Source organism: Gallinula chloropus, assembly GCF_964237585.1.
Source record: "Gallinula chloropus genome assembly, chromosome: 1".
In the NCBI taxonomy this organism is placed as follows: Eukaryota; Metazoa; Chordata; class Aves; order Gruiformes; family Rallidae; genus Gallinula; species Gallinula chloropus.
Window position 1 is genome coordinate 2,801,489 of NC_140085.1, and position 16,007 is coordinate 2,817,495.

The window sequence follows — 16,007 nt, forward strand, 5'->3', positions numbered from 1 at the left end:
TGGGAGTAAAGGGCAGAGGAGAAGGAATTGCACTTGAATTTGAGCCATCGTGGGAGATACATAGCTCTAGGCAAACTCCACCTGAAAATCAGTTTAGCCTGAACTTCCTTACCATCTCAATGTCCTCTACAGGCTTAGTCCAGGATCCCAGATTCTTCCCTTAGCTTTTTTATAATTTTCTTTAATTCTGAGGCTTCCCTTTCAGTTTGCCTTCCCTCTCCCTGCCTTTCAGCTACTTTTCTCACTTCTTTCAGATACCAGGTTCTTCTTTGCTGTGGAAGCACATCCCCAGATCTGTCCGTGCATCCTTAGTCTCTCACTATTTCTTCATTGCTCTGAATGTCCTCGTTATGTGGTTGAAGTCTCTCATCCAGGGATCTCTTGGGTGCTTCTCTGGAGATTACCATTGTGCCACAGTTAAGACTTGGAAAACTGGTTTGCTTTGGGCAGTGGTCATTCTTTTGTTGAAAGATGCTCCATTTGAATAGATTTTCATAAAAGTTGAATGCCTTATTGTTTTCAACCCTTTGGCAGGTACCAAAACCATTCTGGTCCATCTAGTTAGTTCTTATCTTCTGATGAAGGCAAAACAATACCAAAGGCAATCAGTCTCATTCAAAAGGGAGTTCATAATAGCATGTAAAAACCCCAACAGAAGCAGAATCACAGAATTGTAGGGGTTGGAAGGGACCTCAAGAGATGATCAAGTCCAACCCCCGAAGTCCTAAGGTGTACATAGGTTCCCTCAATGTGCAGTTGGACATCCTTCGTTTCATCTCTGGAGTGGAAAAAGGCAACAGTTGGCTGAATAGCACAACTGGATCAGATGAGAAGACTCATAACTTGTATAAAAAATAACTCAGCTAAAAATTCAAGCAAAGGCCTGATCTGAAGATCGTTTCAGAAGAAATTGCTTCATTCATACATCATTTTAATAGCATTTGAGGTATTACTTGGGAATCTGTATGATGTTACAGGCTTGGTTTTCCATAGCTTCTTAAAATCAATCCGGAGACAAATAGAGGTTATTATTCAAATAAAGATGCCATAAAAATGCAGTTATATTTATGAAGCTCTAATTTAATTTGGAACTGGGATGTATACGTACTACTGTAGGTAATCTTATTTTGCTATTTCCCTTCTATTTCCCTTTCCCTGACTTCTCTACTTCTTGGTCACTTGTTGCTTTTTCACAGATCACAAGTGTGACTGGATGTTTTAAGGCGATTTCTTTTAACTGTTAACCTTCCCTTTTTCTTTATCATCCACATGCTCTACTTTATACCTTGCACAGGGATTCCCCTGATACCCAGAACACTCTCCTGCATGGTTTTGCTTTGCAGAGCTGCTATAGTAGGTCTCTTTGGACAGTGGTGACCGTGCCGGGCTTCTTGTCCCTACTTTGCTGCATCGGGACTGAATGGGGACTGTGACAGTCTCAAGGCTGGATTCAGATCTGCTATTCCTTCCTTCTGGCTTCAGAAATCTTTTAAGTCCATACAGATCTCAGGCTATGTGTCAACAGAATGAATAAACCAAAATGCTTCGTATTATCCTCAAATGGGTTTGTAAAAGATACCGAGATGAAATGGCCAGAAGTTCAATTAAGGGATAAAAGAGAGCTTAACTTCAGCAGCAATGGATTAAAAAGAGGCAAAGAAAACTTTCCAATTTGCCATTCAGGGAACATGATAATCTTTGCCTGCCGATGCTTTGAGTCCTTCCGTGGGGGAGGATGACAAGGAAAAAGAAGTCTTTAAATTAAAAATTCTCCCCTGATTCTCAAAGGTGCCAAACAGCCCAAGCTCTTCGTTCCTTTGGTGGGTGGAGCAGGTGCTGAGCCTCTCTGAAGTCAAGCTGTGCTCATTTTTGTCTTTCACAGCGCTAACTTGAAGCAAAGGCCAGATTTGTCTCTTTTGTATGGAAGTCACACGTCTTTTCCTTTGTCAAATAAACTGTTAACTACATAACTATTAAATTAAAAAAAAAACCTCCACCAAAACCCAAAAAAACTTATATAGGTTGTGTGAATGTTACTCTCATATTGAATTTGTTCAGGGTTTTAAGAGCCAAGGGGGCTTAAAAGAAAGAATTCAATGGCAAAAAGAAGTCATGGTATGTCTGCAATAAAAACACTTTCAGCACGTTTGTAATAAAATAGTGCATACAGGTGATGTGTCTTTAGTGAAATTAAATGAGGGCTCTCAAGTTCTCCTGGTTCTTTCCCTAACCTTTTATCAGCTTGGATGACACAAGCTCTTTCAGAACTTTATCTGGCTGAAAAATCTGAAGATTTTCAGCAGAGTCTAAAACATACACTTCTGCTTTGAGGTCCTGCATGCAGACAAAACAGCTGACCTTCTGCAGTCCTGTCAGGATTTATTTTCTTACCAGAACCTTTGAAATCAGAGCCATCTAGCAAAATAATTCTTCTCCTATTCCTCCACGATATGTTCTTTAAGAAGCTCCTGCTCCTGCTTTTGTTCAGGACAGATTATTTCAGGGGCAAACATGATGAAAATACTTTTGCTCATGGTCAGATCTCATTTTTCTCTACCCCAATTATAGCATTATTTATACTTGCTGTGGCTCTGTGTATTTTATCAGGGGAAATTGGATGGATTTCAAATTAAAATTCATGTCCTCTTTTTCTTTAGCTTCTCTTCCACAATGCCAGCCTACACTTCTCTCTGTTCCCTTTTTTTGAAGGGAGCTCTTAAAAAAACTACCACTTCTTCCCCAGGAATGACAAATCTCCAGCTTCTTTTTCAAAGAAGAGCATTAAGTCAAAGGCATTAAAAAATACTACTTGCCATGGGTTGCTTCCCATGTGTTGAACACTGAATTAAGTAACTTAAGGTGTTTTGGTCCTTTTCAGGTCAGTTAGATTGGAGACACGTGTGAAATTAGTCACTTGGCTGAATGCTATGAGTTGTTGGAGGCTTTTTCAACAACAGTCCTCCAACCAGCTTACTGCCTGTACAGTAACTAATGCAAATTGCAATATTAAAAATAATATTGAATAGGTAATTTTGGAAGTGAATTTTAAGAGTTTTTTTTAAGGAAGCTAAAATTAGGCAGAGTTTGGATTTTTTTGCCATTCCTGGGAAAAATTCCATTTGGTGTTTTTGCCATTCCTGGGAAAATATGCCTAAGTTTGACTTCCTCCAGTTCAGCAGGACAATTGAGATTCCTGTAAAAATACCAGTTCACACATTTATTAAAAAGTGGTTTCCCTCCTCTGACTCAGGTTTTGCTTATCTTACCAAAACAACCTTCTTCCATATGGATCCAGGTGGTTAAGTACAGAAAAAATAGTGTTTCCTAGAGTGTATTTATGAGCATGGTGCTGCTGCCTGAGTGCTAACAAAGGTTGAAGAGCACTCACTCCTTGGGGACTGGTCCTCTTGGACTTTCAGAATACATGCTGACCACTGGAAAGCCCAGACATCCAGAAGAACAGCCCAAATGCAATGTACTACACCAACATTGTAAGACTGACAGCAGGGTTAAGCTGAGGACATCAGAGGCACAGCCTAAAAGAGGGGACTGGGTACAGAAAGTTAGAGGCTGTGAGAAGGCAGGAGTCAGTTAGGAAAAAAGTCTCTGCTTTTGGAAATACAGTTAAGAGTAGACTGATGGAAGAGTAAGCTCTCTGGACTGAGGTATTTGGAATATCATAGAACTGCAGAATTCTTTTGGTTGGAAAAGACCTTTAAGATCATCAAGTCCAACCATTAACTCAGAACTGCCAAGCCCACCATAACAACATGTCCCTCATCACCACATCTACACATCTTTCAACACCCCCCCCCCCTCCAGGGATGGGGACTCCACCACTTCCCTAAGCAGCCTTTTCCAGTGATTGACAGCCCTATGGAGGAAGAAATTTTTCCTCATCTCCAATCTAAACTTCCCCTGACACAACTTGAGGCCATTTTCTCTTGTCCTATTGCTTGTTAATTAGAAGAGACCAACCTGTCTACACCCTCCTTTTCAGGTAGTTGTAAAGAGCAATCAGGTCTCCCCTCAGCCTCTTCTTCTCCAGATTAAAGAACCCCAGTTCCCTCAGCTGCTTCTCATCATGCTTGTTGTCCAGACCCTCCACCACCTTCATTGCCCTTCCCTGGACCTGCTCCAGCACCTCAGTGTCCTTCTGGCTGTGAGGGACCCAAACCTGGGCCCAGCACTCTAGGTGTGGAAGCTGTAAGAGAGCATGAACAGCAAAAGTCCATGGTACCTCCTTGCTTTATTACTTCAGGTGGAAGAGAAGTGGATTGAGGATATTAAACATCATAGTTCTCCAGGTAATGCAGGTTCAGTGACATAATTTTACATCATATTATTTCTAGCACTTGGTGGATTTATCTTTTCTCTTCCTCCAGCTTGCACTTCACCATTATTTGTCTTCTTTTTAGCTCTCTCTGTGAAAGAATAAGCAAGTGCTAAACTCAAATACTTGCCAGTTTGAAAATGTCAGCATAGAAAGCTATGGGCTTCCTCAGTGGACATGTATCTCTTCTGTGTCACCACATCTGCTCATGTAATTGTCGGGGTTCTCCAATATGACTCTACTTCCTCTGTGTACTGCTTAGGGTGCACAGCATCCGTAATTTGATTCACATTGAAGCTTTGAAAAATTACTAGCTTCTCATAGGTCTTTAGCATTCCCAGAATATTGAAGATAGATTCCCTAATTCCTGTGGAAGGACATTAAGGCTAGAGTTGTCTGTGCATGGAGAAAGCGTGGTGACTGAGAATCACAACTTTTGTTCTCAGTAGGAGGTAGGTAGGATGTGGTGTCTTTCAATACTTTCCTTGTTCTGTTACTTTGTGTGTTGGAAAGAGGACTCCCACTGATGATGGCTGAGTTCAGCTGTTCCACTCAGCTTTCTGTGTTCATGCACATGGTGCTTGATGGAGAGTGGTAGATGGGGTTGTGTTTCTGTTCCCTTCCTTCTGCCCTCTCCACCCAGGCCCGCTCTGGGGTGAAAGGCTGAGACAGGCTGAGAGCATTGGGCTTGTTCAGCCTGGAGAAGAGAAGGCTCCAGGGAAGCAGCCTTCCGATCCCTGAAAGGTGCCTAGAAGAAAGCTGGGGAAGAACTGTTCCCAAGGGCATGGAGTGATAGGACAAGGGGTGATGGTTTTAAACTCAAAAAGGGGAGATTTAGGTTGGATATTAGGAAAAAAATTCTTCAATATGAGGGTGGTAGATCCCTGGCACAGGTTGCCTGGAGATGTGGTGGCCCCATACCTGTAGATACTCAAGGTCAGGCTTGATGGGACTCCTAGTGATCTGATCTAGTGAAGATGTCCCTGCTTACTGCAGGGGGGTTGGACTAGATGGCCTTTAAAGGTCCCTTCCCTTCCAACCTTACACATTCAATGATTCTATGAAAACAGCTGCATTTGGAGTATCCGCTGGAACTCATGAAGAGCCCTAGGCCTGACCCAGAGCTACTCTCTGGTGGTTTGTAACTGCTGCTAAACTGAGAATCAGATCATAGCCTTTTTTTTCCTGCACTTCATGTTGAACAGTACCTGAAAAAGCAGGGTATATACACAACAGAAATAGAGACTGGGGAAATGATTTATGTTAACAGTGCTATGTTATAGCACCTTTTTTTACTGTATTTTGAGAAATGGCCACTGCACTCTTATCTTGAGGATTAGGGAGGACTTCTAAAATGAAACTTCATCTTTGGATTATAGCAAATGTATCTCTAAAAAGCGAATTTCAAAGGAAGATCTGATCCAAGAAACACAGCACACTATATCTAAGGTAACAAATGATTTCTTGATAGCTCGAGTCTGCTGTAGGATTAAAACTCCTTGGCATACATAGAAGCTCAGTTGATCACTTGAACTGCAATTAAAAAGTAGAACAAGTCCGCTCAGAATATTGTTTTTGTGTCAGAAACGCTCCTTCATGCTTGAAAATGATAAAAAATTGCAATCGATCCTTACAACTGTTGTGTTCATCTTTATTGATCAGGCAAAAGAAAGATAAATCGCTGCCCAAATAAGATTATAGTAAATGTTAGCATCGTAGGGGACTGGAGGATGATAGAGAGCTATTCATCATCTCAAATGGTGACCTGTCCGCACTCGCACCATAGTCAGTCTGCTGTCTAATCGCATACCTATTGATTTCATCTCCATCCAAGGAACCTGGATGTGACTGTCATTGGGGCAGCTGAGATTGCCAAATGCAAGGAGGTCACTGGTGTGAGGAGGATTTCATTTTCATTTTCTTACTGGCCAACGGTGATTTATGAAAAAATAAATGACCCCCAAGTCACATGCGTGGAAACCTTGATTCCAGGACAAATGAATTATTAGGTCTGAAGCTCAGAAGCAGGAGGTAGGCCACCGTGCTCTTTGTGATCTGTGTGTGACCTTTGACTGCAGTGGATGTTACACAATTTGTTCTAATTTGTGGTAAAATATTACACTTGCAATACAATTTTGCCCGTGTCTGCAGTCAGTATTCCTTTTTCAGTGATTTCTGTGCATTTCAAGATTATAATTCACATGGAAGAGCCTTAAATGGAAAGAAAAAGTGGTTTTCCTTTTATTTTTGTAGCTAGCACTACGTCTTTTGGAGTTTTCATCAAGTGTTTTTGCTGTAGTGGGCTCTCCTACCTGCATTCCTCTTAACATAATTTGGAAGATAAATGTTGCTCAGGACATGTTTACTAACCCGATGATCAAAGCGACTGTGTCTTCTTTGACTTCTACAAAAGCCAAATCTCCCCAGTTACAGGGGGTTTTAAATTTTTATTTCCCCCTAATAATGTTTTAAGTGTTTTGCTTTTTCACACATCAGTGTCTTAAATAAATAAACCAGCTTATTTCACCCCAAATAAAAAGGGAACGATGCTTTCAATGGACTGAATTGGGGCCAGTCATGTGTGTTCAGCGTTATGAAGATGCGTCATTGATGTTGTGAATAACTTCAAACCCTGGTATAAAGAGGTAGAACATTAAAATAAGGATTCAAAATGGGTTTTATGTTATCAGGCAGTGTGAGATTGGAAGAGTTTTGTTGCCATGTTAACATGACTCCCTGGGATGCTAGATGACTGGAGAGCTGCGGAGCTATGGAAGAGGTCTTGCAAGTGCTGACAAAGCCTTTATCCATCTCCACGACCTCTTTGCCCCACCAGTGAGAGAAAAACGGTTTTAGAGAACTTATGAACTGCTTTAACTTTTCTTTATTCCTCCAACTGTGAAGCCAGGTGCCTCAGCTATTACATCTTAAGTCCAACTGTGCTAAGGCTATAAAAACCTCTTTAAAAATACCAAATATATATTATCTAGACGTGAGACATCACAACATTATAGTGATTTGTCTTTGAATATCCTACATCCCACTGAGAAACTTTGCCAGTTTTAAGTGTAGAAAAGTTTTACCGCGTGATGATTCAATCTTGTCTTGCCCGTGTTTTGGAAAGTAATGATTTGGTGGAACAGAGTGAAAGACATTCCTGGGTTTAGGGGAGATGAAAATGTATTCTGAAGCTGCTTGATTTGAAAAATTAAAATTAGCATCTGATTGAAGCAACCTGGAAGTTTGGAATATTAAAATCGCTCGCCGCGAGAGGCATTATCAAGGCAAAGAGCAAAAGAGAAAGTCAAGCCAGAGTTAATTTATTGTGCAACTTTGAAGTTTGACTCGAGTTATCACCTGCAAACTAGATGGGGATATATGTGTAAGTAACACAAACAGGGATGTTTAAAGAAGTAAGGATTCAGTATTTTATTTATTAATGTTTAATACTTTTTTTCTTTTAATGGGCAATCTTCAAAGGCTCCAGCAACACCTAACGCTAAAGATGTGATTCTTACCCCACATCTCTTCACAGTTTCCTCCCTAAGGGTCATCTCTTCTGCATAACCTTTCAGAATCAAGACAACACGCTTATTTAAAAACACCAAATAAAATAAAGTCATCTCTGAAAGCGCTTGAATCAGTACAGGCTGGGGGATGACCTGCTGGAGAGAAGCTCTGCGGAGAAGGACCTGGGGGTCCTGGTGGATGGCAGGTTGGCTGCTAGTGGGAGGAATGGGGGACATCAGGAGGAGTGTGGCCAGCAGGTCAAAGGAGGTGATCCTCCCCCTCTACTCTGCCCTGGTCAGGCCCCATCTGGAGTGCTGTGTCCAGTTCTGGGCTCCCTGCTATAAAAAAAACAGGGATCTCCTGGAGAGAGTCCAGAGGAGGCTACGGAGATGATTAAGGACCTGGAGCATCTCCCCTGTGAGGAAAGGCTGAGTGAGCTGGGACTGTTCAGCCTTGAGAAAAGAAGACTGAGGGGGGACCTAATCAATGTTTATAAATATCTGAAGTATGGGATGCAGGGGGAAATGGCCAGCCCCTTTTCAGTGGTCTGTGGGGACAGGACAAGGGGCAATGGCTGCAAGTTGGAGCACAGGGAGTTCTGCACCAACATGCGGAAGAACTTTTACACAGTGATGGTGACAGAGCCCTGGGACAGGCAGCCCAGGAGGGTTGTGGAGTCTCCTTCTCTGGAGATATTCCAGCCCCATCTGGATGCCTGTCTGTGCAATATGAGCTGTGGAACCTGCTTTGGAAAGGGTTTGGACCCGATGATCTCTTGAGGTCCCTCCCAACCCGAATGATTCTGTGATTCTGTGAGTTGTAGAATACTTGATTTGAGAGTTTCGTTTTGGGGTGTTTGTTGGAACAACTTGAAAACATAAACACATAATATATTGAAATTAGCATTATTTACTAGATATTAGTGTGCACATGAATGGTATTATATGACATCTGTAATCTTTATTATATATTTTTTTAATTTCGTGGTTTACCTTTCCAGAGTGCCCAGTTCTACAAAGTTACCACAGAGCAATACCAAAAAGCTGCTGATGAAGTGTCAGCTCGGTTCAAGTAAGTCTTTTCTCCTGTTGTTTTTGAGCCTGGCAGCTAGATAAGTTTTTATCCACATTAAAATTCACAATAATTCCCCTTTCCCCTATCATAGATCCTATCAGTCCGTGCTGGTTATTGAAATGAGAGAATTTTGAGGAATTTTGGAGCCAGTGCATAGTAACCATAAGCTGCATAGAAATTGGATGCACAGTTAGGGATGTACTAATTAATTTCAATTTGATAAGATGCATGAAATACTCTACAAGTATATTCCTTAACATTTTTTTCTCTAACAGAGTACCAAAAAATGTAGGTTCAGCTTTGCATTACAATAGTATTCAGTCTGTGCTTGCATGATGTGAAAGGATTTAAATTAGCAAGTTCACTTTGCCCTTAACTGTGAAGGTCAAATTAAATAATTTTTATTAGTCCTGAGGATGGTTAAATGAAGATATAGTAATTGATGGATCAAAGTGACTCTGACCCTTAGCCTTGGACTCTTCTCTTTCTGCTGGTTCATCCATTAGGCAGAAGGTCCCATTTATCATTTTAGTAAGGATACAGAGAGAACTTTTCACAACCTTTTATTCACAGCAGTAACCAAGAAACCCTGTGTAAAATTAATTATTCTGGAACAATTTTTAGACTTGTGGTGGGGTTTGTTTGTTTGTTTGCTTGTGATTTGTTTTGTATTTTGATGAGCATGAAGAGAAAAGGGCTTTTTGATTTGCTGATAATGATGTAAATGAAGTCCTTAACTGTTAAATAAGAATAATTTGCTCTCTTAATATCATGAATTGTTAAATATTCTCTAGTGTATGTACAACGTCTTTGTACTGGTTAATGGTGCAGAGTACATTGAGGACTGAATTCACCCGTCCTTTAAACAAGGGACAGGATGACCCTTGACTCGAGGTCTAATTTCAGCATAATTTGGAGGGTTTCCCATTATGGATGGGAAGTCTGGTATGTTCTTATTCATTGTCATCCTTTTCAACTATGATAAGATTCCCATCAAGGGTTATCTCTCTTTCCTCTGTAACAGTGGGCTATTTTCAGGTTTTGAAATCTAATTATTGCCTAATCTCACTTTCATTATCCCAAACCAAACTTTTCTTGTGATTTGAAGTTCTGGTTGATGGCTCCGGGGGGTTATTGTGGCTTTCAGTTTGGGGTATTTTTCCTCCCTAATATATACATTATTTCCTAAGTAGGGTTCCTTTTTACACAAATGCAGCTGGTAGATTCAGCAGGGGCCAGTCCTTAGCATCAGGCAGTATCTTAGAAGTTTAAGGGCTGTTTCTGGCAATCTTCATAAATGAAAGAGTATTTACAGAAGAGGGAATCAGAGATTCCTCACACTTGATGAGCTTGTTCTTAATTTTCTAGAGACTAAAGGTATAAATAGAAATCACCTATTTGACTGCTGTAATGCCATTACTGAAATTGTCGTGCTTCTTTTGCAATTCAAGTCAAATTTCCTGGAAAAAAAAAATAAATGATTGGGAGCTTTTCATTAGTGGATCCAGTTTTGGTCCATTGCCTTAAAAAAGCAAAAGAAAAACTTTATGAGAAGAAAAAGTGAACTGAAGTATGCACGTAGATTGGGGCTGATTTGATAAAGTGCATGAAGTATCAATATTACTTTGTAATTTAAACATTTTCCTTCTTTAAAATTCTTTTAAATGCCATGTCTTTCACTGAAGGCTTAAACTCAGCAGATGTTATTTTATCACTGCCTTTTGTATGTTAACTCGATGGATAAATTATAAATGATTTAGTGAAACCTAAAGATGATGCTCTTTTGGTGTCACCAGGCACTTCTCATGTTCAGTTTAATTGCATGTGAGGATTGAGGACAGAGTTTCAAGCAATAGTGTTTAAAGAGCTTGTTTAATTGGCTGTAAAAGAAGAATTAAATAAGGTTGAACTGCTAAATTTTGTTAATGCATAAACCGATGTGCTGCATGTCAGTGTGATTTCAGGTTCTAAGTGCAAGATTAAGAGATCTAATTGTGGTATTATTATGAAATACTCTCTATTTTAAACATGTCTAGATTCAGTTACTAAGTTTTATGGAGATAACTTGCATTTCTTCAACTCCTCAAGCTACATCTCTGTCAAAAGCAAAGAGGAGTGGATAATTACTTCAATATTTCCTGGATTTTCCTTTTCCTTCCTCCATTTAGTCCCTGAAATTACATCAGCGGTGGCTTCATCAGTCTTTAGAGATAATTCACCTCATTAAAAGGGAAAAACCAAATACCCTATATAGACTTGTATCAAAGGACTGGCAGGTCTTCTGTACTTTGTCTGCAGTCCATATTGATGCCTGCTTATTACCTTCTCCAGCGTTGCCTGGGTTAGACTGATATTCCAAATGTCCATGATAAATGTTTTATCTCCGTGAGGTCCTGATTCGCATCGATCAAATTCTGAATTATCAAATGGTTCATCTCTTTAAGACACTAATTCACATTGATCAAATCCTAAATGACCAGGTTCAGTCAGTTCCTGCAGTACACAAATTACATTAAAACGACATTACTAGAGCATGCTGCCTTTTCTAATGTAGGAGTTATGTTACCCACAGTTACATTATAACCAGAATTATTATATTATGAAGATGTCTCTGTTATAATGAGAAGTTTACACAAGAAGAAAAGAATGTGATATTACAGGAAGAGATGGGCTTTGGGCAAAGATTTGAACTTTAACTAATCAAATTGTACATTTGTATTGTGGGGTTGGGGTTTTTTTTCCTTAACTTCAAGGGCTGGTAGCGGGAAATTTGGCAGCTGTGGTGGTGACATTTTATTCCCCCGTGGTTTCTAGAGCCAAGTAACATCTTGATTATTCATTTAGGAATAGAGAAAGTGGATAGGGCAATTTCTGCCTAAAATAAATGTTTTTACTTTCGCTTCTTGGGGTTTGATTCCTTGTGGTGGGTAACAGACTTCTTGGCTGTGCACTGGTGCTTTATCCAAAATATCTTGCCATTACTGCTCCCTCATAAACAACATGGAGTTGCTTCTTGCTGCTGGTTTCTTGGCAAAAACATAGTCCCCAGCCGGTTGGACTGTCAGGAACTCCTGGTCCTTTGGGGAATCAGCTGTTTGTGTTGGTGGTGTTCATGCAAAGGAGATTAAGGTTGAGGTTTCCCCCGTGTTGTAGTTTTGGGTGGCTGGGTTCTGGTGGAGAAGTGGGGCTGCAGGGGTGGCTTCTGCAAGAAGCTCTTTGCAGGCCCCACAGAGCAAACACCAACAGGCTCAAGGCCGGAGTCATTGCTGACCAAGGCTGAGCCTATCAGCAACAGTCACAGCACCTCTGGGAATCGCAGCCACTTTTTTACCCCAGAGAAGGGAATGAGAAGGTGTAAGAAACTGTGCAGGCACCAAGGCCAGTGAAGGAGTGGAGGGGATGAGGCGCTCCATGTGCCAGAGAGAAAGATGCTCCTGCAGCCCATGGTGGAGCAGGCTGTCCCCCTGCAGCCCATGGATAATGACAGGGAGGATAGATCTACAGCCCATGGAGGACCCCATGCTGGAGAAGGTAGAGATGCATGAAGGAGGCTGTGACCATGTGGGAAGGCTGCACTGGAGCAAGCCTGGCAGTGAAACCTGCAGCCCATGGAGAGACTGACCCACGTCGGAACAGGTTTGCTGGGGGGCTTGTGACTCCGTGGGGGACCAGGCTGGAGCAGTCTGGTCCTGAAGGTCAGCACCCCATGGAAGGGATCCATGCTAAGGCAGTTAGTAAGGAGAAGTTCATTGAGGACTGTCTTCCATGGATGGAACCCCACACTGGAGCACAGGAAGGGTGTGAGGAAAGCCCCATCCCTGGAGACATTCAAGGTCAGGCTTGATGAGGCTCTGAGCAACCTGATCTAGTGAAGATGTCCCTGCTTATTGCAGGGGGATTGGACTAGATGGGTTTTGGAGGTCCCTTCCAACCTAACACATTCTATGATTCTGTGGTTCTGTCTGGAAGCTCGGGGTGTTTATTGTGAGTTACAGATTTTGATGGCTTTATTCAGTTACCATGAGACTTTTGATCACGCACCTCACCATCAGGAGAAATGCCTCTCAGGAACTGGAGGAGCTTGTTTGATTAAAACCAGAAAGATTTAGACTTTGCTCAGGCTGCTTCACACGGTACAATCCTCACACATTTGAGATGTTTTAAAAACAGTTTTACAAACCAAATCAATACATTTCACGTGATCCTCTATCAATTCCATTGCTCTGATGGCTGATGGAAGTGAGGGCTCGGTGATAGTCAGGCAACAGGCTATTACAGCCTTGAAAATACCTGCAGCAGGGGGTTTGGTTCAGGATAGAGTGAACGGGAATAAATGACAAAACATCAATACCATGTCTTCCTTTAATTGGTGGCTTCTGAATCATGAAGCTTGGTTTATTAATGGTTACTGACAATAAAATTTAAAGCACAGTTGTGTTTGATGGTTCTGTGTAAATGCATAGAAACATGAAGAGTACTTGGAGGTGCTGGTTTAGCTTGTATGCTTTTGGACTGGGAAGTGAAGCTGAGAAAGTTTCTAATGAAGCAGCATTAAATGAGTCACAGTGACACTTGGATATGCAAATATAATGGTCTCACAGTGCAGTGATGCCACTTTTCTGGACAATGAATAATGCAGTATGGGGAGAAAATAAGCTTTTTAATGACAATGTTTAGCTGAGACCGGGGGAGTGTGGGTTTATTTCACTGTACCCTGATGATGCTGGGCACACATGGGGACTTTTAAGGGGCTCTTCTGCACAACCTGTAAGTTAGGAATATTTATAATTCCTTAATACAAACATCTTCATTAACTGTCATGTTGTCCTTGCAAACAAACATGGAAATCCATCTTGGAGATACCCAGGCAAATAGTTTCTCCTTTGTCTCTGCTTCTGCATATCATTTTTCTAGCAGTTCCTTTTGCTACCTTAATTAGTTGCTTTTAAAAACTGAAGTTAAAAGTGCAGATTGTAAATTATTTATGAAATACTACATAGTATTTTTCCAATAACAGAAGATGGAAAGCTACTCTGATAATCCTTGGACAGAGCCTGCAGGCCTGCCACCTTCTAGTTGAGTTCCCCTTGCTCAGCCAAAGACAATGAGGTCAAAATGGAAAAATTTTAATTAATCTTTTCCCTTATGAATATAACACATCCATATTGTGCTTTGTCATGAAACAGTCAGCTCAGTATTGTTTGACTGGTGAGACTCTATTGGTAATAGTCTTGAATTCTTTTATCATGAGTTGCAGCTTGGGATGGTCCCAAGTTACCATGACCCAGATGAGTGTAGGACTTGTACGTTTGTAAGTTGAACTAGAAGGGGTGCAAAGTGCCAAATACTATGAAGTCAGCTTAAACCATGGAGCTTTTCTATTCAAATACTCTTACTTGTCTCTCTACGCTTCCACCCCATCCCTGTTTTCTTCTCCAGGGCTGCTGCACTAACAGTTGTACTGACACCATGCTGAGGGTGGTGTAGCAGGGAGAGTTGTTTATCATCATAGGATCACCTGAGTTGGAAGGGACCAATAAGGATCATCGAGTCCAACTCCTGGCTCCACATGGGGCCAGCCAAGTCAGAGAATCATAGGATGCATTAGGTTGGAAGGGACTTTAAAGGTCATCTAGTCCAACCTCCCTGCAGTGAGCAGGGACAGCCTCACTAGATCAGGTTGCTCAGAGCCCCATCAAGCCTGACCTTGAATATCTCCAGGGATGGGGCCTCCACTACTTCTCTGGGCAACCTGTCCCAGTGATACACCACCCTCAGAGTGAAGAATTTTTTCCTAATATCCAACCTAAATCCCCCCTTTTCTAGTTTAAAACCACCACTCCTCATCCCATCGCTTCATGTCCATGAGTCAGAGCAGGGCACTGAGGGCATCATCCAGATGCTTCTTGACCTCAGCCCAGCTCAGGGCTCTGATCACTTCCCTGGGGAGCCTGTTCCAGTGCCCAACCCCTCTCTCAGTAAAGAACCTGTTGATCTAACCAGTGCTGTTGTCTGATACCTAATGACATCCTCCTTAATGAGAGAGGTGTAGATGGTGTCTTGCAGAGGGGGTGTGATATTGTCACCTCTCTTAGGTTTAAACCTGTCCAGATTCAGCACACATAGAGCTGCTCAGGCAGGAAGAGAACTTAATAAAGAGACTACAAATCTTTTCAGTCTCTGTTATTTATCTGGTACATCCAAAATCCTGTTCCTTTTGAATGCAAAGGGAATAAAACAGAATCTGTTTTCTTTACTCACTCCTTTCAGATGGTACTTGGTCCTGATAGACCTACCTGAGGGCCGCCGTGGCAGAGCTCATCCAAGCAGCATGTTTGACTTTCTACTACTAGCCTGTATAAGTGATTTTGCTTTGACAGAGCATTCCCTTAGCTGGCAAAACCCTTTACACCATACATGCCTTATGCATGCCTTTGAATCCGAGATGCCTTATGCATGCCTTTGAATCCGAGGGAGGAATGATGTGTTCCTGCCTTTCAGATGGAGTTGCCATGGAGCCGCAGCTTGGCTTGATGAAGGGACCTTGCTGGTCAGTAGTTACGCCATCTCAGTAGAGAGAGAGATGAGAGGATATCATGCAAACAGCTTCTGAATATCAAAATTCTGTAAACCCTTTATTCAGTCCATTTACCTATGAAATGATGATCACTTCATAAATGACAACTTTAGTTTTCCCTACAGCAACAGAGATGTTTAACTTTCTTCCTTTGATCAATACAGTCCATTAGGAATGAGAGTACTCAACTGAGCTGGATGAAATATTAATTGTGCACTTTTTAGCTAGATGCAGATTCATTCTGAATGAAGTGGGAGCAGGGGATTCTGGCTTAATATCTGTGTGTTTTTCTCTTAAGCCCGGAATCATAAATCTGTTTGCACGGGGACCTCTGTTTTCATTGAAATATTTGAGCTGTAATGTGAACTTTAAACGTGCTTATTTGGTCAGGAGATACATTTGAAGCACCAAATGTGTTTCTTGAGGGTTATATTAACTTTTAAAATCCTTTATTCAAAATTTAGATGGCGTGATAATTAAGTGAGCTGAGCCAATTCTTTCCATGTTTGCCAT

At 41.4% G+C, this 16,007-nt stretch overlaps 1 protein-coding gene across 1 annotated transcript in view; it reads left to right on the forward strand.

Annotated features, from left to right (window-relative positions):
• The window catches only part of CHCHD3 (coiled-coil-helix-coiled-coil-helix domain containing 3), a 194,629-nt gene that overhangs the window by 150,777 nt on the left and 27,845 nt on the right, over window positions 1–16,007 (forward strand). Inside the window, exon 6 of the mRNA XM_084270543.1 lies at window positions 8,844–8,914. Coding sequence (XP_084126669.1) covers window positions 8,844–8,914 — 71 coding nt within the window. The remainder of the gene's footprint in view (window positions 1–8,843; window positions 8,915–16,007) is intronic.